At 44.6% G+C, this 26,346-nt stretch overlaps 1 protein-coding gene across 1 annotated transcript; it reads left to right on the forward strand.

The window, feature by feature from the left end:
• Positions 1-1,776: 1,776 nt before the first annotated feature.
• On the forward strand, positions 1,777-25,023 carry Tmf1 (TATA element modulatory factor 1). Its single transcript, XM_026392673.2, has 17 exons — positions 1,777-2,138; positions 5,590-6,788; positions 8,842-8,945; positions 9,812-9,938; positions 11,282-11,387; positions 13,731-13,873; positions 14,105-14,271; positions 14,528-14,684; positions 16,847-16,939; positions 17,729-17,885; positions 18,920-19,112; positions 20,204-20,273; positions 20,426-20,518; positions 21,248-21,349; positions 21,600-21,752; positions 22,792-22,917; positions 23,582-25,023. The coding sequence occupies exons 1-17, from the start codon at positions 2,000-2,002 to the stop codon at positions 23,723-23,725; spliced, it is 3,273 nt and encodes a 1,090-aa protein (XP_026248458.2). The 5' UTR covers positions 1,777-1,999; the 3' UTR covers positions 23,726-25,023.
• The last annotated feature ends 1,323 nt before the right edge of the window (positions 25,024-26,346 follow it).

The raw sequence follows: 26,346 nt of genomic DNA on the forward strand, positions 1-26,346 counted from the left end.
AGAGTTCCCTCCATTTCCTGTTCTACACGGGTTCTGGGCAGGTTGCTCCCTTTCCAGGTCTCAGAGATCTGGGAGGACCTAGGGCAAGTCCAAGATGCTTTTGAGTGAGTGTCACCATGGAACCCTGGATTTTTGTATGAAGTCTTTTAAGTGTTGGTGGATTTTGTCTTTAACATAAGTGAGGCCAAACAAAACAGCTGCTGACTGGAGTAGGAACTAGGCTATCAACTTAAGATTTCTTCCCAAGGCCAATCTTTGAAGATTGTGCTTACAAGAAAGTTATATGTACATATAGCACAACTGAGACTAAACTTTTAGCCTTTCATCCTTAACAAGTTCTTAATATGCTTATAAGCAATACAAATGTATTAACTTTCAAAATATATTCATATATTACATAGTAACTTTTATTTTTTATTATGAACTTACACAATGAGAAAATCCTAGTAAAAATAGGATAGGCTCAAAATACAGTAAACAGTGAGAAGCAGGTAAGAAACATCTAAAGCCACTAACACCAGCTAGTTAAGAGTAGAAAGATGGATATACCTGCACGTTTTATCACTAGGAAATGCTAATAAAAGATATACTAGGAAAGATATATTAGAAAAATGCTAATAAAAGAACACTATACAGCAATGTTAATATCTTTATGAAACGGAAATCAAGGTGAACAGGGGCAAGGCTGGTTTCTAACGTTCCATCCAGGAACACCCTTAGGTTTGTTTCTAATTCTATTTCTGTTTTTCTATTCTTTTTTTGATGTTGATGAACCTTTATTTTATTCATTTATAGGCGGTGTGAGAACCTAGTGCCTCTTGCATGCTGGGCAAGTGCGCTACCCTGAGCCCAGCCCTCCTATTCCATCCACCTCATTGCCCAAATGCCTTTGCACTCTGTCGTCTTTAAATTACTAGAGAGAGTGAATCCGTCTTTGTTGTCTACTTTTCCCTCCTGTCCCTCCTCCTCTGGCTTTTCTCAGACTGGTCTTCTTTGAGGTTTGGTTCAGTCTTATTTTCTGGTTTGCCTTTTTTTTTTTTTTTTTTTTTGGTAGTTTTCATCTTGTGCCTGTTTTCCTTCCTTCCTGCGGATTCTCTGGATGCAACTGCAGGTACAATAGAAGAGAGGGTCATTCTCTTCTATTTTTCTGGATTTGGGCGGTCTCCGTAGTGGTCCCGCAGGGCCGAGCGCTGTCCCCGACGGGAATGCGGGCCGGACGCGTAGTTCCACGCAGGCGGCCACCTCGCTAAGGCCCCGTGCGTGCGACGGGCGACAGTCTCGGCGCTCCCCTGGTGCCTCGGTCCTTTTGGGGTGGTCCGAGCTTCATCCCCGTCCCGCCCTCCTGCACTTTCACGCGGACACAGTCCAGCTTGGCCGAGGCTGGCCTGGCACTTGGGCGCCTCCCGCCCCGGCCTCCCAAGGACAGTGCTTCTGAGCTCGCCACCGCCCATCAACGGGGAGGTTCACACACAACCTCCACGGGCCTCGGCCCCGCCTACTCTCGAGGGCTTGGCGTCTGGCGTCGACCGCCGCCCACGCTTCTTGCGCCGTATACAGGCCAAGGCTCGCCCTGGGTCCCGGGTGACAGGCGGTCAGGTGCCGCCGGAGGCGCGAGGCGTGAGCTCCCCTTTGCCTGGGGTTCCTCACTAGCGGACCGACTTCCGGGAGGAGCAGTCCCGGCCGGATGTGTCGGAGAGGCGCTTCCGGCGCGGCTGGTTACCCGGCCGCGCGGTCCCGGACGTGACGTCACGCCGGGCTGCACTAACGCCCAGGAGAACCCGGACCCGGCGCTGTGGACGTGGAGGGGGCCGGCGCATGCGCACGGGCCGCGTCTCGGCCGGCGGGAGGGAGGGTCGTGTCCCGGCGGGGCCGCTGGGCCATGGCCGCCCACTGACCAACCCCCAGCGCAGAGGGCGAGGCTGCCCACTCGACCTGGCGACCTGAGGCGGCCGCGGCCTCCGCCCCGCTCCGCACCAACGCCCCGCCGGCCAGAGGGGCGATGAGCTGGTTCAACGCCGCGCAGCTGTCCAGCTTCGCCAAGCAGGCCCTGTCCCAGGCCCAGAAGTCCATCGACAGGGTGCTGGACATCCAGGAGGAGCCGCACGCCTGGGCCGAGGCGGCGCCCTACGGAGAGCCGGGTAGGCTGCGCGCCGGCGGTGTGGACCGAGCGGGTGCTGCCGGCGGTGTGGACGGAGAGACTCCTGCCTTTGGTGTGGACAGGGTCCTCCCAGAATGTGCCTTTCCCTCTGCGTGGTCTCCCTGTTCCTACCCCCTCTCTCTCCCCTCTGGCCCAGGTCCTGAGCACTCTGGTGACCAGGACTGTGCTGTCTGCTGTCCCCATGCCACATCCTGCCGGGCCTGGTTCAGGCCGTTTGCATATCAGATCTGGGGTGTGTGAATGGACTGGCGCTGGCATCCTGACCCCTCCGTGTCCCTGTAGGTGCACTGCTGACCTCTGAGGTTTGGTGCCCCAGTAGGTCACAGGCTCGAGTAGGGCACCACTCTTGGCTCTGAGAGCTTCCTGTCCAGCACTTAGACTTTTTAATGGGCTTGTCATCTTCACAACTGCCCAGGATCTGTCAGGGTTGGAGCAATGAGGACAGGGCCCTCTTCCGATGTCCTCTTTTCTGAATCCACCACCCCAAGGCCACTGGCCCGGAGTCATACCGTGGGAGGTCTAAGAACAAAGGAGTGTGTAGTTTATGTACACAAAACAGCAGTTTGCTGTGCTTCACTCAGACATCCCGGGGCAGAAGACACTGGATTATGACCAGTGGAACCTGGCCCAAGGATTTGGGTTGTATCAATTTTATAACTGCAGTGCCAAATCTGTCAGATTCTATTTCCCCTGGAAATTTTATTTTTTCATTTATCTTTAAAATTTTAAATTGTTCTTTAGATATACATGACAGTAAAACGTATTTTACCACCACAAGAATGGGAATATAACTTCCCATTCTTGTGGTGGTAAAGATGTGGTGTTACCCTGGTCATACGTTCATATGTGAACATAGGAAAGTGAAGTCCCATTCATTCTACTCTTTCTTAAGTCTGTCAGATTTGCTGAAATGAATCGCTCACCTTCAGCTGCTTTTGTGTTGTAAGTCTAAGAACAGGAAGGAGGTCAGCATTCTGATGTGCGGAGTAAAGACTGGCAGATTTGGGGAGTGTGAACCAAAGAGCAAGTTTGGTGAAAGAGCAAGTTATTCTTGACTATGTTTGGTTTCTATTTTAATTTTACATTGTTGAAAAGTTCTGGCTGGGGGCTAGGGATGTGGCTCAGCGGTAGAGCACTCACCTAGCATGTGCAAGGCCCTGAGTTCAATCCTCAGCACCACATAAAACCAAAATAAAGATATAGTGTCCAACTACAACTAAAAAGTGTATTATTTAAAAAAAAAAAAAAAAGAAAAGTTCTGGCTCTAATCATGAGGTGCTTCATTGTCATCTTACTACTTTTTAAGATGGTGTCTGACTTTCTTGGAGTAGCTCTACTTACTTTTTTCACATGGATCCCACCTTTTGAATCTCTGAACTTGAGATAGAATTTAAGAATATGTTTTCGAAATCTGGGGCATGAATCCTGCTATATAATTTATTTTAAAAAATAGCTTATTCAGAATATACTCAGGTTTTAGTAAATGTCATAAATGTTTGCTGATCACTTACCATGTTTTAGATAATCAAAAGGACCATTATCTGAAGAACAGAGTAGTTTAAGTGGATGTCAGATAACTGATTATATAAAGCATTCTTCAAGAGACAAATTTTATTCCTGTCATTCCTTGGGATGATGATAAACTAATCAGCTGACCTAATAATCTTGCTTGTTCATTTCCATCTTTAATTTTGGTTTTATGTTTTTCATCATTTTCATATATTAAAGGAATGAATTTAAAACTATGTCTCCAAACTAAAGTTTCTGGCATCTTTATCCCATCCAACTTTAAAGTCATAATAAAGGAGAAACTTTAGGGCTGGGGATGTGGCTCAAGCGGTAGCGCTCTCGCCTGGCGTGCGTACGGCCTGGGTTCGATCCTCAGCACCGCATACGAACAAAGATGTTGTGTCTGCTGAAAAAAACTTAAAAATAAATATTAAAAAAATTTTTTCTCTCTCTCTCTCTTTAAAAAAAAAAAGGAGAAACTTTACTGTAGGGCTTGATGATTTTAGGAACTTTTAGTTATTTGTGCTCTCTCCATTAACTTCTAATTGTGCAGGATTTGTGATAACTCTCCTCAGCCACTTTTTAATTTAGAAAGACAAAATATTTAAAAGAGATGCTGGAAATAATTTAGCAAATATTTCATTTTAAAATTTATTATCAGGTTTTTAGAAGTTGCTGTTTCTTTGACTGATAATTACCCTTTTGCCCAGAATGTTCTTTTCTTTTTTAAAATTTTAAAAATTTTTTTAGGTGTAGATGGACACAATACAATGCCTTTATTTTTATGTGGTGCTGAGGATTGAACCCGGGTCCCCCCTGTGCTAGGCGAGCAGTCTACCGCTGAGCCACAATCCCAGCCCCAGAATGTTATTTTCTGTGGAGTATTTTTAAAAGTCCTAGGGTTAGCTGGCATAGTGGTGCATACCTGTATTCCTAGCAGCTCTGAAGGTAGAGGCAGGAGGATCACATGTTCAAAGCCAGCCTCGGCACTTTTAATGAGGCTGTAAGAGACTTAGCAAGACCCTATCCCAAAACAAAAAATAAAAAGGTCTGGGGATGTGGGTCAATGGTTAAGCATGTCTGGATTTAATGCTTAGTACCAAGAAAAAAAAAAAAAAAGGTCTCAAAACGTAGTAGTTCTAAAAATGGTACATTTCTTGAATTCATAATGACCTTACTAATTGATGTCATAATTTGGAACTTGGGAACACATTCTAAGAGAACAAAACTTTCTTTTAGAATGAGTTTGGAGAGTGGAACTTGGAGAACCAGCTTGTCATTAAGTGGATGAAAATGAATAATGTTTGTTTGAACTTCATGTTCTTATCAGTTTGGTTTGATCTTTGGAAAAGAACATTTGTCTCCAATGTTTTAGGTTCAGTTTTTGAATGTTGCCCTCTTTGTAGTTTATAACTGTGTTTTACTATTGCAATCACAAGGATAAAATGACCTGATGGAATAGGTCATTTTGTTATGACTGAGCATGACCCATAAGTAAGGATTTTGTGAGATGAATCAGATGTATTTTGGACTCAACATGGGTTGTTTAACATACCTTGGTGGCTGGGGTTGGAGCTCAGTGGCAGAGCACTTGCCTAGCATGCACACGGCCCTGGGTTCCATCCCCAGCTCCAATAAACCACCACCACAACAAACACATGCCACTGCATTGTTAATTTGCTGTGGAGTGTGTAACATACCTGTCTCTGCTGATGCAGCCCAGGTGCAGTCTACCGGTGCTCCTGGTTCCTATGCAGCAGGCAGAGCTGGTTAATGATGCAGTGAACCAGGAGTTTAGCAGGTGCACATTACAGTCACATTCCATAGCTTCTCTCTTCTCTAGATTTACATTTGTATTGGTTTACAATGATGATTGAAATATTAAAGTAATACATATTTTTTATGTTTGTATTTTATCAAAGGAATAAGTCCTGCTGTCAGTGGAGGATGGGATACTTCAACTTGGGGGTTGAAATCAAACACTGAACCTCAGAGTCCACCCACAGCCTCTCCTAAAGCAATCACAAAGCCAGTTCGCAGGACTGTTGTAGATGAATCAGAAAATTTCTTCAGTGCCTTTCTCTCTCCAACCGATGTGCAGGGCATTCAGAAGAGCCCAGTGGTATCGAAGCCCCCAGCTAAATCACAGCGGCCAGAGGAGGTGGAAAGTGGCCTGCATGAACCCTTGCGGGATGCACAGTCAAGACCTGAAACCAGTGACTTGCAAGTGAAGGACCCTCCTCTGTGTGTGTCAGGGGGAGCTCAGGCAGCAGGCACTCCGTCACCTCAAGCTGAGGGCAGGCTCGAGGAATCTGTTGGTGGAGAGTCTGACCTGAAGGCACCAGCTGCAGGTGTGGAAGCATCAGAGAGTGCAATAACCGTGAAACCAGCTACAGAAAGTGTGCCCCATGGCTCTCCGCAGGCTCTCACTGCAGAAGAGAAGGGCGTGGCTCTGGAGCCCAAGGAGCCAAAGCAGGAAGACAGGCAGAGCAACACCCCCTCTCCTCCCGTCAGCACCTTCTCCTCGGGCACGTCCACCACCAGCGACATTGAGGTCTTAGACCACGAGAGCGTGATGAGCGAGAGCTCCGCGAGCTCCAGGCAGGAAGCCGCAGACCCCAGGTCTAGCCTTCCCCTGATGCAGACCTCGTTCCAGCTGCTCTCCACGTCCACTTGTCCTGAGTATGGCCGCCTAGATGAGCTGCACAAGCTCAGTGAGAGCTGCTGCTCCTCCGATGCTTTTGAAAGAATAGACTCGTTCAGTGTGCAGTCATTAGATAGCCGGAGCGTGAGCGAGATCAATTCAGACGACGAGTTGCCAGGCAAGGGGTACGCCTTAGGGCCGATTGTGGTTGGCTCAACTCCGAAGACGAAGACAGTGGAGTCTGTGGAGGGAAAAGCTGAAGGGGAGGCGGATGGAACACTGGTCGCACCTGCCGAGGAAGCAGAGATGGAAGAAAGTGGACGGAGCGCCACTCCCGTTAACTGTGAGCAGCCAGACATGGCGGTTTCTCCTGCGCCAGTGGGCGAAGGACACGCTGTCCTGCACAAGGTGGCCGGGCAGGGGGGAGCTGCGGAGGCACAGCCTGAGGCTCTTGCTGAGAAGGAAGATGTTTGCAAGGTACTGTAGAAAGTAGGAGAGGACTTTGGAATGTGCATTTCAGAGAGAAAATCATTTGTTTTAAAACGTTTTCATCTCAGCAGGCACTGTGGCACTCACCTGTAATCCCAGTGATTTAGGAGCAGGAGGGTCACAAATAGAGGCCACCTGGGCAATTTAGCAAGACCCTATGTCAAAATAAAAAGGATTGGGGGTGTAAGTGAGTGCTAGAGCACCCAAGTGTTCAATCCCCAAAAAAGTCTTCTTTGATACCAATGACTTGTGCTGACTTAAAAAGATAGATATTTTGCCATTTCAGTGTAACATTAAGGACCTTAAAATTGAAAAATTACTGATAGATATTAAATTATTTGAAATTTCTCCATAACAGCAGGGTAGAATAAGTTGATATTTCAATATCACTAAGCATAAGAATTTCCATCTTTTATCTTTGTCATTTAACCCTTGTGGCTTTAAAATTCCCTCGTATGCGATCCTCCTCAGTATGCCAGCTGGAAAGAGCTTCTCTTACGGCACGTATCCTCAATGCCTTTGCACATAGTCATGCTAAAATGAACCTGACTATATTGTTCTTAGAATGTTTTTTGCATGTTCACATTATTTGGAGCAAATTTTAAAATTAATCTTTATTATTTAGGTTTAGATGATTTTAATATTAATATTTTCATTGATGCATAGGAGTACAGTCCTTATAATGCCTTAATTTGCTTTCTCTTTATGTTATTGCTATAGATTTATTTATTTTTAATATTTATTTTTTAGTTATAGGTGGACACAATATCTTTTTATTTTATTTTTATGTGGTGCTGAGGATCGAACCCAGTGTCTCACGCATGCTAGGCAAGTGCTCTATCTCTGAGTCATATCCCCAGCCCCGTGTTTATTTATTTTATTTATTTAGTTTTATGATACTACCAGAACCCAGAGATTATGCACGCTAGGCAGCCACTCTACACTGAGCCACATTTCCAACCCCTCTTTATACTTATTTTTGATATCTCCAGTGGGCAGGTATCTTACATGAATGAGGAAATAATTTTGTTTTTCCTTATAATTTTTAGGTATAGAAATTCAGTTGGATCTGGAATCTTTAATAGACTCCTGAGATACAAGATGTCTTGAAATGTCTTGTAACTGCCATGTGTTGAGTTATTTAATAGTTTTAAAAGTGCCAAATGCTGTTACCAAGTTTAACATTATTTACAAATAGAATGCCACGGGTATATTACTCAAATTAATAATAGCAGTACACAATAAAATTCATAACAGTACATTGAATTCCGAGAAAACAACACTCTCACTCTCAGGAAGATATTTTAGGGTATTTTCAGTGTACTTGAGAAGGAAAGTCACCCCGCAGTTGACGCAGTCCTGACTCAGGTCAGACTACTGTTTGGTCCAGCAGGTCCTCTTTTTCCCTCAGGTACCTGTTCACCTGTGCTCCAGCACAACCTGAGGGGTGAGATGCCTCAGAACCACTTTTTGTTTTGCTTTATCCTAGGAATTCTGGAAGCCTTAGAAGTACATGCCTATGGGCTTCCAAAGTTACTTCTGTTTGTTAAATGCAGTGTGTCATGCTAAAAAAAATCGACATTCGGATTATAGAGTAGTGAGGAAAGCAGAGGCTCCCTTGATCTCTTCCAATGCATCTGCCTTCCTTCCTCTTTTGGTGGACCTACAGGCTGTTCCAACTTTTGCTGTTACAAACAGCCTGCTATGAATATGATCACATGTCACCAGGAACCCTCTTCTGTGAGGTGGACCTGCATGAGGCTGTGGACCTGCTTGAGGCCGTGGGCATGCACGGCTGGTCTGCGGTTCTGCACTGCAGTGTCTGGCTCTGCACTGGCGCCAATCTGGGGCTGTTCTGATGAGCACTCTCCTGCTAGCTGCACAAGTTCTTCTGCCCCTGCTGCTCTGAGTTCCCAGTGTTGTTTTGGTTGTTATGAGATAGTGTTGTCTTGTTTATCATGCTGACTGAGTTCATTGCCTGCATATGTTCAGTGCGCTTTTAAAAATTCAGTGTTTTGACTTTTATGTATTCTTTTTTCAGACAGTACAGTTTCTGAATGAAAAATTGGAAAAACGGGAGGCTCAGTTATTATCTCTTAGTAAAGAAAAAGCACTCCTAGAAGAAGCATATGACAACCTGAAGGAGTAAGTACTCTGTGAACGTGAGTGGCTTGCATGTTCTGTGGAGCCCCGTGTGCATTGTGCGACTCAGGGATGGCTTTGAAATTAAAATGTCTTGTGATTTAACTTGTTTACAATTACTGAAAATTAAATAGTACTTCAGCCAAAACCTTACTCATAGGTTTCAGATTTTCTTTACCATGTTCCCTTTGGCATAGAAGAGAGAGATTAAAAAAAAAAAAAAAAAACCCACCCCAAAATAAAATTCTTGCACTGGGGATGGCTGAGCCCTTGAGCCGTTTTCCTGGCATCTGTGAGGCTCTGGGTTCAATTGCTACACGTCAAAAACAAAGAAACAAACAACAAACAGAAAAACCCCATCTTACCTCTTTTCCCTTATAACCAGTCTTCTAGTAAAACATGTTTAAACAAAATTGTAATAACATAGTCAAAATACTGAGTGTTGATTTGCTTTAAGGAGATTGGAGAAATGAGACAGAAGATTCATAATTGAGACTTTATATTTGAGCTGCTTTAAAATAAACTAAGCAAGTAATTTTTTTTCTAAAAGTTACTTAACTTAAGCCAGGTGTGGTGGTGCACGCCTGTTATCCAGCAACACGGGAGGCTGAGGGAAGGGGGGCTCCAGCCTCAGCAACTTGGTGAGATCTGTCTCAAAAGAGAGAAAATAAAAAGGACTGGGGATTTAGCTGAGTGGTGAAGCACCCCTGGGCTCAAACCACAGTACTTCCCCCTCCCCAGAGTTATCTAAACCTGATCCATCTGAATAAGGTACATGCTAAAGAAATGTCTTCATTTTGAGAAGTAGGCTGATCTTGTCATGTCTGGGCTATGCAGACAGTGTCTTCATTCTTGTGTTTCAAATTCAGCGAGATGTTCAGGGTGAGGGAGGAGAGCAGCAGTGTGTCTTCCTTGAAGGGTGAGTTCACTCAGAGGATCGCAGAAGCAGAAAGGAAGGCTCAGCTGGCCTGTAAGGAGAGAGACGCTGCCAAGAAGGTAGGCAGACACACTCCGCACGCACCCGTTGTATGCTGGTGTTAGAAAAAAGAAGATTAAAGGATATGTCTAGTATATTAACAACTGGGTTGTAAGTTTTTGTACATTTAAATTTATCGTTTTTAAATATAGTATAAGATGTAAAAAGATGTTGGTTTCTATAATTTTTATGTTAATATCTGCAAGGTATATAGCAAAGATGATCAGAATGATTTTTGTGAATTATAATTCCATCAGAGTAAATTAACACTTAAATCTAAATGGTGTTATTAATTTTTAAAAATTATCTTTACTCTCATTTATTATTTTCCAGCTACTTCAGACATACTATATATGTATGTGTGTGTGTATATATATATACACACGCACACATATATATATCAAAGTAATTTTAAGATATAACTTTCTACTAGTGATTCCTTTTTGGGGATGGTGTTGACATATTCTAATGCAGAGTCTCTCACCGTCCATGTTATTGATACTGCATGTTGTGGGATCTGTTCTGAGCACTGCAGGCTGTTTGGACAGCACCCCTGGCCAACCCATGACATTCCAGTGTGCTACCCTCTTCTTCCTCCCCGTCTCCCTGCCTGTTACTGTTAATGCCAGATGTCTTGTTGGGGACAGTTACTCTGGTTGGGAACCAGGTTGTAATGCTTCTAATTTGGAAAGTTGCCTATTTCAGACATTGTTTACAACTGAGGTAGTAATTAGTGCTTGAGTCCAACTATTGCTCATAACATTGTCTCTGCACTTGGCCTTTCCCAATTAGGTTGCTTTCCCCCTCATTGACCAATGTTAGTATGAATTCACCATTTTCCTATATGTACTCCTCAGAAAGGAGAGACGTCATATCATGCCTTTGTGTACTTGGTTGCTTTGATTAGCTGGCTTGGTCCAGGTTCCGACGTCAGCTTGACACTACCTAACCAACCCTCCTGATTGTTGTTCTAAAGTGACGTTTACCCTGTAGAGTGGATGTCTGTAGATAGTGAGGATACTGCATGTAAGCTTAAAGCTGGGGATCCATGGTAGATCACTAACATGCATGGGGGCCTGGATTTGATCCACAACATTGCCCCCTAAAAAAGGTGGTTTACTTATTTGCATTTATAGTTCTATATTAAAATCTACTTATATATCTGAATTTAGATTCTATATGGCATGTTCTAAGCTGTTTTATTAGTCTTAGTTAACCAAGGTAATAGGTCAACTGAAGAAAACTCAGAAATTTATTATAGAACTGTGATTATGGATGGCTTCTTCGGGTATGGGGAAAATGGAAAAATATGCCTAAATAAAAGTAACTTTATAGTACTTACATATTTTTTTTTTTAAATCAGGAAGTCAAAAATATAAAAGAAGAACTTGCTACTAGACTGAATAGTAGTGAAACTGCAGACCTTTTGAAAGAGAAAGATGAGCAGATTCAAGGATTAATGGAAGAAGGTATGTAATCTTTTGATTATGAAAAATATTATAAGAACAAGGAAAATCCTTGTCATGTGACAGGCAGATGTTTTCGAATAAAAATTGCTGAGCTGGCCTAGCCACTTGGGAGGCTAAGGTGGGAGGCTTACTTGTGCCTAGGAGTTGGAGGCCAACCTGGGCAACACAGTGAGACCCTGTCTCAAAACACAAAAGACAAAAAAAAGTAAATAAGAGCAAGGAAGGTTTGGACAGGAAATGCCTGTTATGGAAGCAGGAGAGTAGGATGCATGGGGATAGATAAAGTATACATGTTTTTGTTTCTAGGGAGGTCAAAAAAAATTTCAAAAATAGGCAAAACTCGGGTTGCCTTGTAAAAGCTGTGATAAGTTTGAGGGCCATTGTTGAAAGATGGCTGTTGCAAGAACAGGAAAAATACTGCCTCTGACTGGGTACAGGGTGTTGAGGTTCACATTCAATAGTGATGATGATGTTCTCATTGTCGTCATGTTTTAAATTTTAAATTATTACATTTGACCAGGTCATAGAAAGTAAAGGTCCATCATGAGATAGATCACTTCTATGGGACATTGATGGATTTCTTGTGTAGAGAGGAGGTTTTGGATGAAGTGGTTAAGTCAATTTGTGTTTTTCTTTTTTAATTAAAGCTTTTCAAGAGGTAGGAAATAATATTTGCAGAAATGCTTGAAGTATAGGAAAGTGTATGAGAAAGAAACAAGAGGGGATAGAAGGAAGCCTGATTGCTTGTGGTCTTGTTCAGCGCAGCGCAGTGCAGAGAGTTCAGATCGCATGGGCCTTCCCGGCTTCCTTCTGTCAGTTCCCGCCTGGCCGTTCGCCGTGAGTGGCTCTGATCGGCTCTGTTGCATGGTAGACCTAACTGGCTTCACTGTTGTCCTAATGTTGGACATTTTATTTCTAAAATGCTGATGTTCCATGTGTTGTAAGTTGGACATTTCTGGGCTAATGTTATTGAACCTAATTGCATTTCTAGAAAACAAAAACTTAGTTTGAGAACAGTTGGAAGCAGTCAGTTCATTTGAAACATGGAGCTTTATTCAGTGTTTTCGTGTGTTGAGCTGACGTTTGTCGAGCAGCTCGGCGTCAGGTTCTGGTGCAGCTCTGGTTCGGCCTGTCTTCCTGTCCTTCAGGAGCTTGCTGCAGTGGGAGGGAGGTGTCCATGCAGATAGATGTAGGCCCTGAGGGAGGAGAGTCACAAGACCCACCAGCAGGACTTCCTCACGCTGGTGAAGCCCTCCAGAGACTGCAGGGAAGGCTAAATGCATGTTTTATAACTTAAGGAAATTATTTAGACATTGTTAACAAATGCCTCAATTTGAAAACTTAGTATCTTAGTTTGGGGGTGGGCTGCACTGAGTGATCTCCCACAGGAGCACCCACAGTGCCCTGTCCCCCAGAAGTGCTTTTAAGACCCACACCTGAAAGCCTAAAGCCACAGGTAGAAGACAGGGACGCCTTCATCACCTAAGGAATCAGGTGGTACCGTCCTGCCCTGTCCTTCTGCACACCGAGCACTGCCCTTATCCAAGCCACTTGACAGCCATTGTAGACGGCTTACATTGTGGTTTTCAGTCTCCCAAGGACTCACCCATTTTCCTTCTCAAGTACCCTGTGCTGACCTTAAGCCTTGATTCTGAGGCGTGGTCCACTGGAGAGTCCGTGGTTTTTCATAGCTATCGTAGGCTCGCACTCGGGCACTGTCCTGCCCCAGGACCCAGGGGAGATTGCTGCATCTGGCTCTTAGGTCTCAGGCTTCAGAATAGGGGATTCTGCCCTTCTTTATGACTTGAAGACTAGAGTCCAGTTTTCCAATAGCAGGTCCATGTTCAGAATTTGCTACTTATCTTAAGAGAAGCCTCAGATGAGATTATCAGTGAGAAATGCTCTGGTCAGCTCTGCACCTCTCCCTCCTCGCATCCCAGGCACCATGTCAGGAGCTCCCACCTAGAGGGGTGAGTGTCCTGGTCAGCACTGCACCTCCCTCTCCTCACATCCCAGGCGGCCATGACAGGCACTGGCCTCCACAGGAGCTTCATATTCCGCTTGTTCTGGGGGTGATACCAAGGTTCTCATTGAAGAGCACATGTTTCTCCCTGAAATGCATAATATTTTGGAAGAGTTCTTTAAAACTGTCAGAGTCCTGTCCTGCAATTTTCACCTAATAAGTTTAGTCTTTGATTATTCCTGTCCAAATCAGTTTTAACACTTTGTTTTTAAAATTTTTATTTAAAAATTCCCATATTACATCACTAGTGAGATAAACAAGCTGTTTAGATTCTCAGAAAATCATCACCAGATTGATTTCTAATTTTTTACTGTTGCCAGGAGAAAAACTTTCAAAGCAGCAACTACATAATTCTAACATCATTAAGAAATTAAGATCTAAAGACAAAGACAATGAAAATACCATTGCAAAGCTGAACAAAAAAGTGAGAGATCTGGAAGAGGAGTTGCAGCATTTAAAGCAGGTGAATGACAGCCGTTCTCTACGTACCTGTTGTCACCACTTCTTGTAGGGACAGCTGGCCCTGGTTTTTGGAGTGTTGGGAGTGATTCGATCAGATGTGTCATGGGAGAAGAACTTTTCAAAGAATTTACTAGATGTATTGTTAAGAGTTTTCTCCTGAGATTCATGGGATACAATTATTTACCAGGTTGTTGTTAACTAAAAAAGACTTCTGTGTGTTTTTATAACATAGGTCCTTGATGGCAAAGAAGAGGTTGAGAAACAACATAGAGAAAATATTAAAAAGCTAAACTCTGTGGTGGAACGCCAAGAGAAGGATCTTAGCCGACTTCAGATGGAATCGGGTGAACTTGAGGAGAAGAATCGAAGTATTCAGGCTGCTCTGGACAGTGCATACAAGTAAGGACCAAGCCCAGTGCAGCGGGTCGGGGGGATCTGAGGACAGGCCTTTCCAGCTGTCGGAGCCCCAGCAGCATTTTACGCCTGTGTGGGAGCTGTCACTGGTCAGCAGGCTGCAGAGCCCTCCCAGTAGCCGGGTTTGCTGTGGGGAGCTCTCCTTCATTCTGCAGACTGCTGCGCTAACAGAATCTCACCAGCAGGCTCCTAGTTAACTGCACATTATTTTAAATAAAAGTTGTCGATCTAATTTTTTAAGAGAACTTACTGATCTTCACAAAGCCAATGCTGCAAAGGAGAGTGCGGCCCAGGAAGCGGCTCTGAATCGTGACGTGAAAGCAAAGGAAGAGCTGTCCGCAGCACTTGAGAAGGCCCAGGAGGAAGCCCGCCAGCAGCAGGAAGCGCTGGCTATCCAGGTGAGCAGCGGGTGGTGGACGGACAGACATGGCCGTCTGTGCCTTTGTTGATACTTTGCAAGTCAAACAGCTCTTGCTGGCCTGAATCAGACCTTCTGTGGTGCTACGGGGATCTTGGTGGGCATTTTGAAGAGTGCTGCATTGTGCAAAATGTGATTGTGTATTGTGTTTAACATTGCTATTAAAGAGAGATATTCACATTGTGCATATTATTTAATTTTTTGTGAGCTTCAGACTTATTTAAGAATATTATGGTGTTGGGGATGTAGCTCATTGGGAGAGCACTTTCTTACCGTGCATGAGGCCCTGGCTTCAAACCCCAGCTTTGCCAAAAAAAGAGTAAAGTATGATGGTAAGTGCCTTGTTTCCACAGAATGTATATATGCACATAATTGTTATATACAATTTCAAGAGCATTTATGTCACTCTTTAGCTCATTCATGATAGCTTTGGCAATCCAGGGCCTTAGATGAAGGAGGGAAAACCAAGTTTGGGAGGCCTTGTCTTCGGAGCTCATTAGTTGGTGGACATTTTGAGTTATGTGTGCATTTTAGCTACTATGAATGTTGCTATAAATATCCATATACAAGTTTTTGTATGAATGTGTTTTCTTTTTTATTATTTGTTCTAATTAGTTACACATGACAGTAGAATGCATTTTGATACATCAAACATAAATGTAGTCCAATTTCTAATTCTTGTGGTTGTACATGATGTAGGATCACATGGGTCGTGTAGTCATACATGCCCATAGTGTGATATTGTCCAATTCATTCTACTATCCTTCTTACCCTTATGCCCCCCCCAACTCCCCTCTGTCTAGTCCAAAGTACCTCTGTTCTTCTCTAGCCGCCCCCCGCCCCTATTGTGAATTAGCATCCACATATCAGAGGAAACATCCAGCCTTTGGTTCTTTGGGACTGGCTTATTTTGCTGAGCGTACTATTCTCCAGCTCCATCCACTTACCAGCCAATGCCATAATTTCATCTTCTTTAGGCTGAGTGATATGTTGTTGTGTGTATGAACCACATTTTCCTTATCCACTGCATGCCTATGTTTTAAATTCTCCAGGATGCATACCTCAGGTCCTAGGGTAAGACCACAGTTAACTTTTCCCCAGTTTCCTCCAGCAGTAGATCAGAGCTTCATGCCCTCTACTCTCTGGCCCACATTCGCTACTGTCTCTTTGTTTTATTCCTGTGACCCTCATAGTGGGCGTGGAATTGGCATCTCAGTGTGCTGGGTGATGTGGAGCTGCTTCTCCTATGCTGATTGGCCACTTCTGGGTCTTCTTTGGAGAAGTGTATTGACATATTCTAATCCTTTGTCCCTTTTCCTTTCTTTTACTTATTTGTTTTTGTGGTGCCGGGGATGCTGCCCTTCTCTTAAATTGGACTGTATTCTCTTTATTGTTGAGTTACTAGAGTACTTTGCATAGTCTGCAAACTATCCCTTGATACATACAGGGTTTGTGAATGTTTTCTCGATTTTTTGCCATCGCCTCCTTTGATACTACACAAGGTTGTGATTTGACGGCGTCCAGCTTGTGTGTCCTCTGCTGTTCCGCGTGTTTTGGTGTCGTGTTTAAGAAGCAGTCCTTGCCCCAGCTCCTGCAGGCTTCCAGCAGGCTGCCGAGGAGTTCCCCCGATGGCTCTCCAGTACGTCTTCTGCTACGATGTCAGTTTTCCCCATTGATTGAAAAAGCTAATCTCTCCTCATTGACCCCAGACGCTTTTGGTTCAGTTTTACATTTTGGATACATAAAACATTTACAAAGTGAGAGCTATATAACAAAATATATTCTGGCAGCACCTGCTTCCAACTCACCTGTCGCCCTTTTGCTCCACTGAGCGCCTGGTTTTATAGCGTGTCCACTCCTGTGGCATTCGGCCTGTGTGGCGGATTCAGCAGACGTGGCGTCTGTCCTCCGTGCTGTGGAGGGCTGAGCCTGGCCCCCTCGCTTTCCTCATAGGTGCTGGATGTCTGTTGTTTTGGAACTGCTTGGTAAGGGGTGTGTGGCAGTTGTGGGTGAAAGCTCTTCGGACACTCTGAAGTACATAGCAATGTGCGTGAGCAGCCAGTCACCGTGGCGTGACTTGCATAGTTAGCAGGACGTTGTAGATGACGCATGGGCAGAGAGATGACTTGCTTTCTTCTCCAGGTGGGGGACCTCCGGCTGGCGCTGCAGCGGGCAGAGCAGGCCGCTGCCAGGAAGGAGGACTGTTTACGCCACGAGATCAGTGAACTTCAGCAGGTACTGTCGCAGCTTTCCCCGACAGTCAGAAAGGGTGGTTCCTGGAAATACATACGGACTCCTTGGTGTCGTGTAGAGCTAAACACATACTGTCCTTGTCAGCTGCTACGTGGCTGTGGCTCAGGTGAACAGAGTGGGCACCTGAAAAACAGATCCAGGAGAACATCCAACTTTGTTTTGAAGGAAATAAATTTATCATGATAGATATGTTAATATTCAGTATTTTTGATTTTATTTTATCTTTGTTTTTATGTTTTTGCAGTGCTGAGGATTGACCCCAGGTCTTGCCTGTGGCAGGCACTGGTCTCACTCTGAGCTACATGCCCAGCCCGTCATATTGCCCTTTGAACCGTAATGGCTGTCCTCCTCACGGGGATCGGTCTTCCGTGACTGGGCAGATAGCCATTGCCTGGCTTCTGTTGCTCTTCCTTTTCATCAGTGAATGTACCTAGGAAAAGGGAGAGGAAGTAAAGTTCCCACCAGTGCTCTGTGTTCTTAAACACTTAGACGTACCTGAGCCAAGAGGCAGCTCCGAGGAGTCTGGGGGTCCTTCACCTTTAGACTCACCACGGCTGTCTTTGCAGTGCTTTGCTATGAAGCACCCACTTGGATTCTCTGTGCAGCTTTTTCCAACTGAAGGATTGAGTAGAAAAAAATAGTTTCATAAAACAAATAGTTTTCTTTTGGAAAAACAGTTTTTTCCCAGACATCTCTGATGAAGTTCGGGTTTTCTAGTGTTTTGGGTATTTTTATTGTTGCTGGTCGTGACGACTTGTTCTCTTGATTCAGAGGCTCCAGGAAGCAGAGAATCGGAACCAGGAGCTGAGTCAGAGTGTTTCGTCGACAACGAGGCCATTGCTTCGACAAATAGAGAATTTGCAGGCCACCTTAGGGTCCCAGATGACGTCGTGGGAGAAGCTGGAGAAGAGCCTTTCCGAGCGGCTTGGTAACTGTCTTGGTCTTGTCTGTGCAGTGGCCCTGCCTCCTGTCAGGAGCGGGGCGGGCTGGGGAATCACGGTGGCTGGCAGTCCCGTGGTAGCTGGGCAGCGGGTTCTGAAGGAAATGCCGATAGCTTCCGTCTGCAAGCCCTCCCCACTGCCTGCCTGCCCTGGCTGGCCTTTGCTCCTGGGCCTTGTCCTGTCCCTCTTTGAGAAGGCAGGTGGCCCCATCTCAGTAGGCTCTCTGTGTTCCCCTGCACGCCTGTTGGGCGCTCTTCCACTCACGTGTCCTTCACATGTCCTTTACGCTTACGCGTCTCTCACGTCTCTGTCCCTGTTCTAGCTGGATTGTTGGTGTGTCTCGTTTTGCGTTGTGAGTCTCCCACCCTGTGGACCTGGCCTGTGTGAGTGTCTGGCAGTCCTTCCTCCTGGTCTGCAGTGTCTCTCCCTTCTCCACAAGAAGCCAAGTGTGACGCAGTGGAGGAGTCTGTTTCCCTGAGTTTTCAATCTGTGACTTGCTTCTGCTGTCTGTGTCATACTCTCTGCTTGGCCTAGAGCCTCAAGATCTTCATCTTTAGAACCTGAGCTTCATGGTTCTGTGTCGTACATTGACATTTGAGATGCATTTTGAGTTAACTTCCATATGTGATGTTTTGATAGAGACCTTTTTGTTAAAACCCTGCCTATGGACGTCCAGTTGCTGAAGGACCATTTGTTATTGCTTCCCTTGGTTGCTGTTGCAGCTCTGGGAGGGAAGCCAGGGCTTTGCACTGCTGGTCAAGTGCTCTCCCATCAAGCTGTATCCCCAGCCCCAGTCTACTGCTCTCTGAATGCAAAGGTTCATTTTCAAAGTATTTTACTTTGGGAAATGAGTGATAAAGCAGGTTTCAGTTCAGATTGCTCATTTGTGTCAGCAGGCAGTGCTGGCTTAGGCAGGAGATAACTGTTGGTTGAGCTGGCCACAGGCCTCGCTAGCTCCAATTTGGGTCAGCTTGGTGCGTTGGTCGCGGGTACATGGTCCTTCTTCCTCTCCTACAATCAGCTGAGTCGCAGACCTTGTTGGCAGCAGCAGTGGAAAGAGAGCGGGCAGCCACTGAGGAGCTCCTGGCCATCAAGACCCAGATGTCTTCCGTGGATTCACAGAATTCTCTCCTGAGGCAGGAGAACAGTCGATTCCAGGCCCAGCTGGAATCGGAGAGGAGCAAGCTACGAAAACTGGAGGATGAAAGTAATCGGTGAGCATGTTTGGTGGTGTAACCGTGGTGTTGTTGGTAGTTTCCTGATATTTTGAAGCCATAGTTAAAAGCGTCAAAAGCATCATAACACTCAGAACTGAGAGCAGGATTCTCAGCGTTTGAAGTTGGATAACTGGTAAAAACATGTCAAGATGGTGCTGGGACTCTTGGACCGCATCAGGCTTTTTAAATTAGGTGATATGGGTTGTTTGTATTTACATTTTTCCAGGGAAAGCATTCATACAGTTGAATCAGTTTTTTTTTTTAAGTCATTAGTAAAAACAGACTAGTGTGTGTGGAGACCACTTTGCTGGAGTCATTTTGACATTGCAAGGTCTCGGCAGCACTGCAGGCTTCCTGTGCACTGGAAGCCACCGTTGTGAGGTCACCTGAAGTAGTGATTAGTGTGTTTTCCCCACTGAGCTCTTCTCGGAAATCCTGCCTTTAAAAATATAGTTAAGTAAAAATGATTTACAAAGAAAATATCTGAGCTTTCATAAATATATTTTCTTTCATTCTGTACTGGGGATTGAGCCCAGAGACACTTTACTACCAAGCTAGGTCCCCAGTTCTGTTTTCTTATTCACTCATTCATTGTACTGGGGCTTCAGCCCAGGGGCTCTTTGTCGGTGAGCCACATCTCCAGCCCTTTGTATTTTTACTTTGAGATAGGGTCTTGCTAGGTCACACAGGCTGGCCTTGAACTTCCCATCCTCCTTTCTCAGCCTCCTGAGTTGGAGTGATTACAGCTGTGCACCTTGGTGCCTGGCTTCCTTCTCAGTTTTTTTGAGACAAGGTCTCACTGAGCTGCCCAGGCTGGCCTCAAACACGGGAGACTCCTGCCTCAGTCTCCCAAGTGGTTGGGATGGCAGGCGTGACCAGCATTTTCATAGAAGCCCTGCTCTTAGAGATTTGAGTGCACTCTAGAACAGGGTGCTCAGCCTCCCTCTCAAGGAAATCCTAACAAGCAGGGAATAGAAGGCACAGGGCCTCTTCCCACCAGTACCGCCTACCCTAGGGTGCCCCTGAGTAGGAGTTCTGTGGTCAGTCCCTTGACCTTGAGTCTTGCTTAATTCTCTCTGCTTTACCAGGTACCAGGTGGAATTGGAAAATCTAAAGGAGGAATATGCAAGAATGCTGGAAGAGACCAGGAGAGAAAAGGTGCTACTCTGGGTGTCCCCAGGGCACGTGGTTCTGGGCGGAGGGCAGCAGCTGGGCGAGCAGGAGTTTCTGCTGGGCCCTAGTCTGCCGTGGAGGTCTTAGGGGCCAGCAGGGAGAATCACAGAGAGGGTCTGACCGTCTCTCTCCTCTAGACGCTGTTGAACAGTCAGCTAGAAATGGAAAAAATGAGAGTTGAACAAGAAAGGAAGAAAGCCATTTTCACTCCAGAAGCAGTGAGAGAGAAGGTATTGGATTCTGTTGACTTTTGATATCACCATTTAGGAGCTGTTGTAATGAGTATTGTTTTGTAATTCGGCTTATCTGTAGTGCCTTTTTTAATGTGTAAAACCAATGTAGTAATGAATTTTAGTACTATTACCAGTGTCCTAGCAGAGTGGATCAAAACTAGTTTGAGTATATCCAAAGACATTTGAATTTCTAGGCCTTGAATTACAGAATCTCTTCCTCTTTTTAGAATGAGTTTTGTAGTGTCTCACTGAAACTAATTGACCCACAGGCAGCTTAGCAGTAGAAGTGAGGTCATTTCCGTAAAGTGAGTCTCCTGTGCTTGAAGGGTTATGGTGCACTTGAAGTTCGCATAATGTGTCAGGAATAGTATGTGTTAGTGGAGATCACCTTTTGAATGTATTTGGAATTTTTAAAGAGATACAGTAAAAAATAAAATATATAACTCAGAGTCTTCCTGGTTTGTAAGACCCGGTGGTAATTTTATTTTAAATAAGTAGGTTTAATTGGTGGTATGTTACTTAACCTGAGTCAGTTCTTCCAGTTGTTTCAACAAAAAACATCCTCATTCCATTTAAGAAACAGCAGTGGGTCCCGTGGTGACTCGACCAGGTCTGTCTGTCTGGTCTGAGATCATCCTGAACACTGGGGAGGGGCAGGGTCTGCCTGGGCCGCTCTTGTCAGTAACAGAGAAGTGCTCCCCCTGACGTGTGTCCTTCCTCCCCTAGGAGCGAAAGCCCCTTTCCGTTTCTAGCACTCCCACCCTGTCGCGCTCCAGCTCCATCAGTGGCATGGATATGGCGGGGCTGCAGACCTCTTTCCTGTCCCAGGTAATGTGTGCTTCCTATGCACGCCTCTCTCGGCAGTGTTCCGTGTCCATGGCCTCGTGCTCCGTGGCCTCTCATAGGCGTGTGGAAGGGTGGGTGATGAGTCCTGCCTTTGTGAAAGTCCTAGCCTTCTTTTTCTAATGTGGATAATCTGAGTGTTCCTCCTTGAAGTCCTAGACCTTCTAAAGCAGTAATCGACAGAATCTCTCTGTTTGAACCTGGTAACGCGACACATGTGCTTTCCTTAAAACAGGATGAGGCTCCCGACCACCCATTTGGACCAATGTCGGCCTCGGCAAGTGGAGGCACGCTGTACGATGCCGTGAGGCTGGGGGCAGGCTCCAGCGTCGTGGAGAGCCTGCAATCTCAGCTGAAGTTGCGGGAAGGGGAGATCGCTCACTTGCAGGTGTGGAGAAATAAGTGTGCTGTCCCAGGGAGGGAAACGGGGGCCCAACAAATGGCACCTGAATTCAAGTAAATTGACAGGCAAAATGAAAGGGTTCCACACAAAGCAGACAAGGGATGTCACATACCTTAATGATGACAGCTAGGGACAGATGAGCCGGCCACCTGGCTGCCGGCACCAGGCCGACTTGTGTCCTGCCACAGGACAAGCTGGCTGCAGTAGGCCTCCTCATGGGCTGTGGCCTGCCCAGGGGACCCTGAGGAGCCCAGGGGTCTGCTCCTTGGCATAGCCCTTCCCATGCAAAAGGGGAGGTGCTGAGCTGAGCCCAGTCACTCCTCCCAGACTTTCCACCCATGTCCCCAATACCCCTGGGGGAATGCCGAGCGAGATCCTGTGGGCAAGGGGAAGGAGGCAGCATATGTGGACAGCAAGCAGCTTTCCATTGCCCTTCTTGCTTTCTAAAAATTCCACGAACTAGGAAATGTGGGCCATTTTACGTGCTTTCAGTGTGGACCTGACATACACAGAGTGTGGAGGACTTCTACTTCCATCATATGTCTACAGTTCCAGGGTAATGGGATTCCATTAGGAGAACTGGAACTGGCAAGCAGTGAATCAGAACAGTCTTCTACTCGGTGCCGGTGTAGCCAGGATGGGTGCCGGGAGCCCTGGCTAATCTATCTGGCGGTGACCACAGCCTCCCTCCCTGTGCGGATGGGAGGGAGTCCCTGCAGTGTTTCCATTCCTGTTGTTCTTGCAGTAACTAGAAATACTGAAGGGTGTGTCGCCTCTGAGATTAGAAAGACATACGTTTTTCAAACAAGTGTTTGGATTTTCTTTAGCTCTTCACGTCTCTCATAGTCATTCCTAAATCCGACCCTCGGGGAGGTGGTATTCTTTCTCTGCTGCTGTTGGTTTTACTGAAGGGGTAGCGCAGGGTTGTAACAGCGACACCTCTAGTTCATTGAGTGTTTCTACATTAGTAAGCTTATTAAACAAGGTAAGATGGATTGGAACTTTTTCTGGTGATATTCCTCAGCTAGAAATCGGCAGTCTAGAAAAGACCCGATCGGTAATGGCTGAAGAGCTTGTTAAACTGACGAGTCAGAACGACGAACTAGAAGAGAAAGTGAAGGAGATTCCCAGGCTTCGGGCTCAGCTCAGGGTAAGTGTCCTCACTCCCGGGTGGGGCTGAGCCCTTGGTTGTCACTTTATGTAAAATGGGTGTATGAGTTGGGCCATGTCTTTGGAAATCAAAGGGTTTTAGTATTTGAGCAAAGAGCTTTAGAGAGGACTCTGTCCTGCTCGCATCCTCATCCACAGTGGCTTTCGCTCGTGCCAGTCCCCGTGCAGGACGGACGGGGTGGCCTGGCCGGGGCTCACTTGCAGTAGCCGTGCTCTGGGGGCGTCTGCTCCTCCACAGTGGGCACTTCCTCATGCTGTGGACACTGCTGCGCCATGGTGAGAGCGGGTGTTCTCTGGGCCTGTCCTGTGGGCCAGGGCTCACCCCTCAGTGCGTCACAGGCTGGAGTGGCATCAGGCGTGCCAAGATTAATGGGAAAGCGACTCGGTTACGGACGGGGAGAATTCCAGACTTGGCCGAGAGAGAGAGTCAAGATCCACACTCAACTAGGTTTTTGGGTTTTGTTTTTTTTTTGATCTTTTTTTGCTATTTATTCCAACCTACATAGATTGTGGTGTGTGTTTTGTTTTTAAAAGAGGTATTATATACTTTTATTAAATCCATCATACGTTTAGCTGTTGATTTATTTGTGATAACTGAAGATGTTCTGTATACTTATTTTAAAAATCACAAACATATTTTTCAGGATTTGGATCAAAGGTACAACACTATTCTGCAGATGTATGGAGAAAAAGCAGAAGAAGCCGAAGAACTTCGATTAGATCTTGAAGATGTGAAAAATATGTATAAAACTCAAATAGACGAACTTTTGAGACAAAGGCTCAGTTAACTTCTGAAAATTGAATTCCCATCAAACTGAATGTAAACGTTTACTATCTAAATGTAGACTTTCAATAAATTCTTTTATAGAATTAGGAAATGGAACTCCTGTAGAGTGCAAAAATTTTTTAAAAAACTGTTTTACAGAATGTAGTAATATTTGCAGTTAAATTATTTTACGCAATATTTGAACTTTATTTTTGAAACTATTCTTTAAAGATTTTATTTTTAAAGGCATTTGACTTTTTTTCCCCTTTTTCCTTTTTCTTTGTTTGCCTGGAATAGCACAGAGATTTAGTACTTTATGTATTGCAGTATGGCCAGGGAAGGAGAGTGGTGTTCATATATTATTGTAGATATATAACTAATTGTATCTATGATTTATATGTTTGTATATATTGAGAACATTTAAAAAGTAATATTAACAAACCAAAACTTTGAAATCTTTCACACTTAAATATTCCACATCTGATTATTACTTGTGAAAATGTTTTAATTAAGTGTTCAAGGAAAAAAGTTATTAAACCTGTGGTTATTAAATTTTAAACTAATTTTTTTCTTTAAAAGTCACATTGACACTGTCTGAAATTTAAAGTGAATGATTTAAACTTTCAAACTTTTTTTTGTGGTACTGGGGATTGAACCCAGGAACACTGAGCCATATCCCAAGCCCCTTTTATATTTTCTTTTGAGACAGGGTCTTGCTAGGTTGCCCCAGCTGGCCTCTAATTTCGGTCTTTCTGCCCCAGCCTCCCCAGTAGCTGCGATTATAGGTGTGCACCACCCCACCCAGCTTGATTTTTTTTTTTTAATTGAAAACTTCCTTCACCCAGCTTCTACACAATTAAGTGTGAACAAATTTTGGCACCTCTTGGTACCTATCCATAGAAAATTGTATATATTTAATTTATCTAGGCATAATCTGATAGTGGAAAATTTTACTTACAACCGTCTGGTGGCATCAGTTAAGACTTAAGTGATTTTGGAGAGGTGTTATTTTACTACCCTTTGAAAAGAACCAAAAGTAATAAAATTGTTAACATAATTTACTCTCTAAAAATTGCTGGTTTACATTTTGTAAAGCCATATTTTTGGCACATTGAAAATGAATGATATTATAATGAAATAGAATAATTACAGGACTTGAATAAGGCATTTATGAGTTTGTGTAATTTGTTTTTTTTCTTAAAGCTTTAAACAAACAAAAGTGGCGTGGATTTGCTTTAGAGACTTGCTGTGCCCTCTTCAGATGTTGTTTTGTTCTGAAGCTCACTAGGTCATGTTCTAGACCTTTGGAACACTTTGATCCCTTCTATGGCAGGAAGTGACGGAGCTCCTCCACAGCTTCCCTCCTCAGCTGGGGTAGCTCTCGGAGGCTTCAGTTGCCCACAGTGAACCACAATCCAAAAACACAGATGGAAAAGTGAGAGAGAAGCAGCTTGTTGTTTTAAATGATGTCTTTTGTGAGTGGCCTGATGAAACCTGCTGCTTGTCGTCCTCCTGCCAGGACTTGACTCATCCCTTTGGGCAGTATGTTCAATCTGGTGGGTGGTCACCTAGTGGCTACTTTGTGTCCATCACCCTTATCAGGTTGGCTCTTATGGTGCCGCAGTGCCTGTGTTCAGGTGACGCTTGCTTTACTTAATGGCCCCAAGGCCCTGGAATAGTGGTGCTGACAGTTGGGTGTGTCCAGGAGAAGCTGGGAGTGCTTCCCGTGAACGGGAGGTGTAGATTTGTAACTGTCTGTGGTGTTAGGCTTCCACCGAGGGTCTCAACATTCCCGTGGAGAAAGTGGGATTACTGTCCTTGCAAATGAACACTAATCTTTAGCTACATTTTAAACATTCGCACTTGAGAATACATCCCCAGGTGAGCCATGCTGAAGAACTGGAGAGCTTTTCAGGGCAATGCTGGTGACCTTGTTTTTGTTCTTTTTGTATTCAAACTATTTCTGTCACTGGATCTGTGATTTATAGCATTAATAAATATCCTTTCGTGTAAGTTACATTCATAAGGCTAATTTTTTGTATTTTGGTGGTAAAAAGCAGTCTAATAGCTTTTTGTGAGCTTTTTTTTAATAGTCTGGGGTCTGATGACATGATTGATAGCAAGAAGTAGAGTGCAGAATTAGAAGATACAGGAAACATAATTTGTAAAATTCTTGTGGAGTGTTTGAAACCAAGAGTTTAGGAATTATCAAGTAGGGCTTTAATATATACAATATAAGAATATTCATTAGTTAAAAAATAAACCATTGCAGAGAAAGGATTAAAATAAAACTCCTATGCTTTTCAACTTAATAGTATCAACATTTTTTAATCCTTATTAATAAAATCAGGTCACTTAAAATTTTGAAGTGTTCTCAACTGTTTCTTTGTGGTTTTCTTTCTTCTTTCTTTTTTTTTTTTTTTTTGCTACCCCAGATTGAACACAGAGGACTTAAGCACTGAGCCACATCCCGAGCCCTTTTTATTTTATATTTTGAGACAGGGTCTTGCTAAGTTGCTGAGGCTAGTCTTGAAATTCCGATCCTCCTGCCTTAGCCTCCTGAGCTTCTGGGAAAACAGGCACATGCCATCCGGCTCAACTCAACTTTAAAATGACAAGTAGCTGCTTAAGTCTCTGTATAGC

The sequence above is a fragment of the Urocitellus parryii genome, chromosome 16, assembly GCF_045843805.1.
Source record: "Urocitellus parryii isolate mUroPar1 chromosome 16, mUroPar1.hap1, whole genome shotgun sequence".
Classification (NCBI taxonomy): domain Eukaryota; kingdom Metazoa; phylum Chordata; class Mammalia; order Rodentia; family Sciuridae; genus Urocitellus; species Urocitellus parryii.

Excerpts from the sequence above, each read along its gene's own strand:
- Tmf1 (XM_026392673.2), top strand. The coding sequence starts at position 2,000 with ATGAGCTGGTTCAACGCCGCGCAGCTGTCCAGCTTCGCCAAGCAGGCC. Across the intron at positions 2,139-5,589 it reads GGCGCCCTACGGAGAGCCGG|GAATAAGTCCTGCTGTCAGT; the intron begins GTAGGCTGCGCG and ends ATTTTATCAAAG. Across the intron at positions 20,519-21,247 it reads CAGAAGCAGTGAGAGAGAAG|GAGCGAAAGCCCCTTTCCGT; the intron begins GTATTGGATTCT and ends TTCCTCCCCTAG.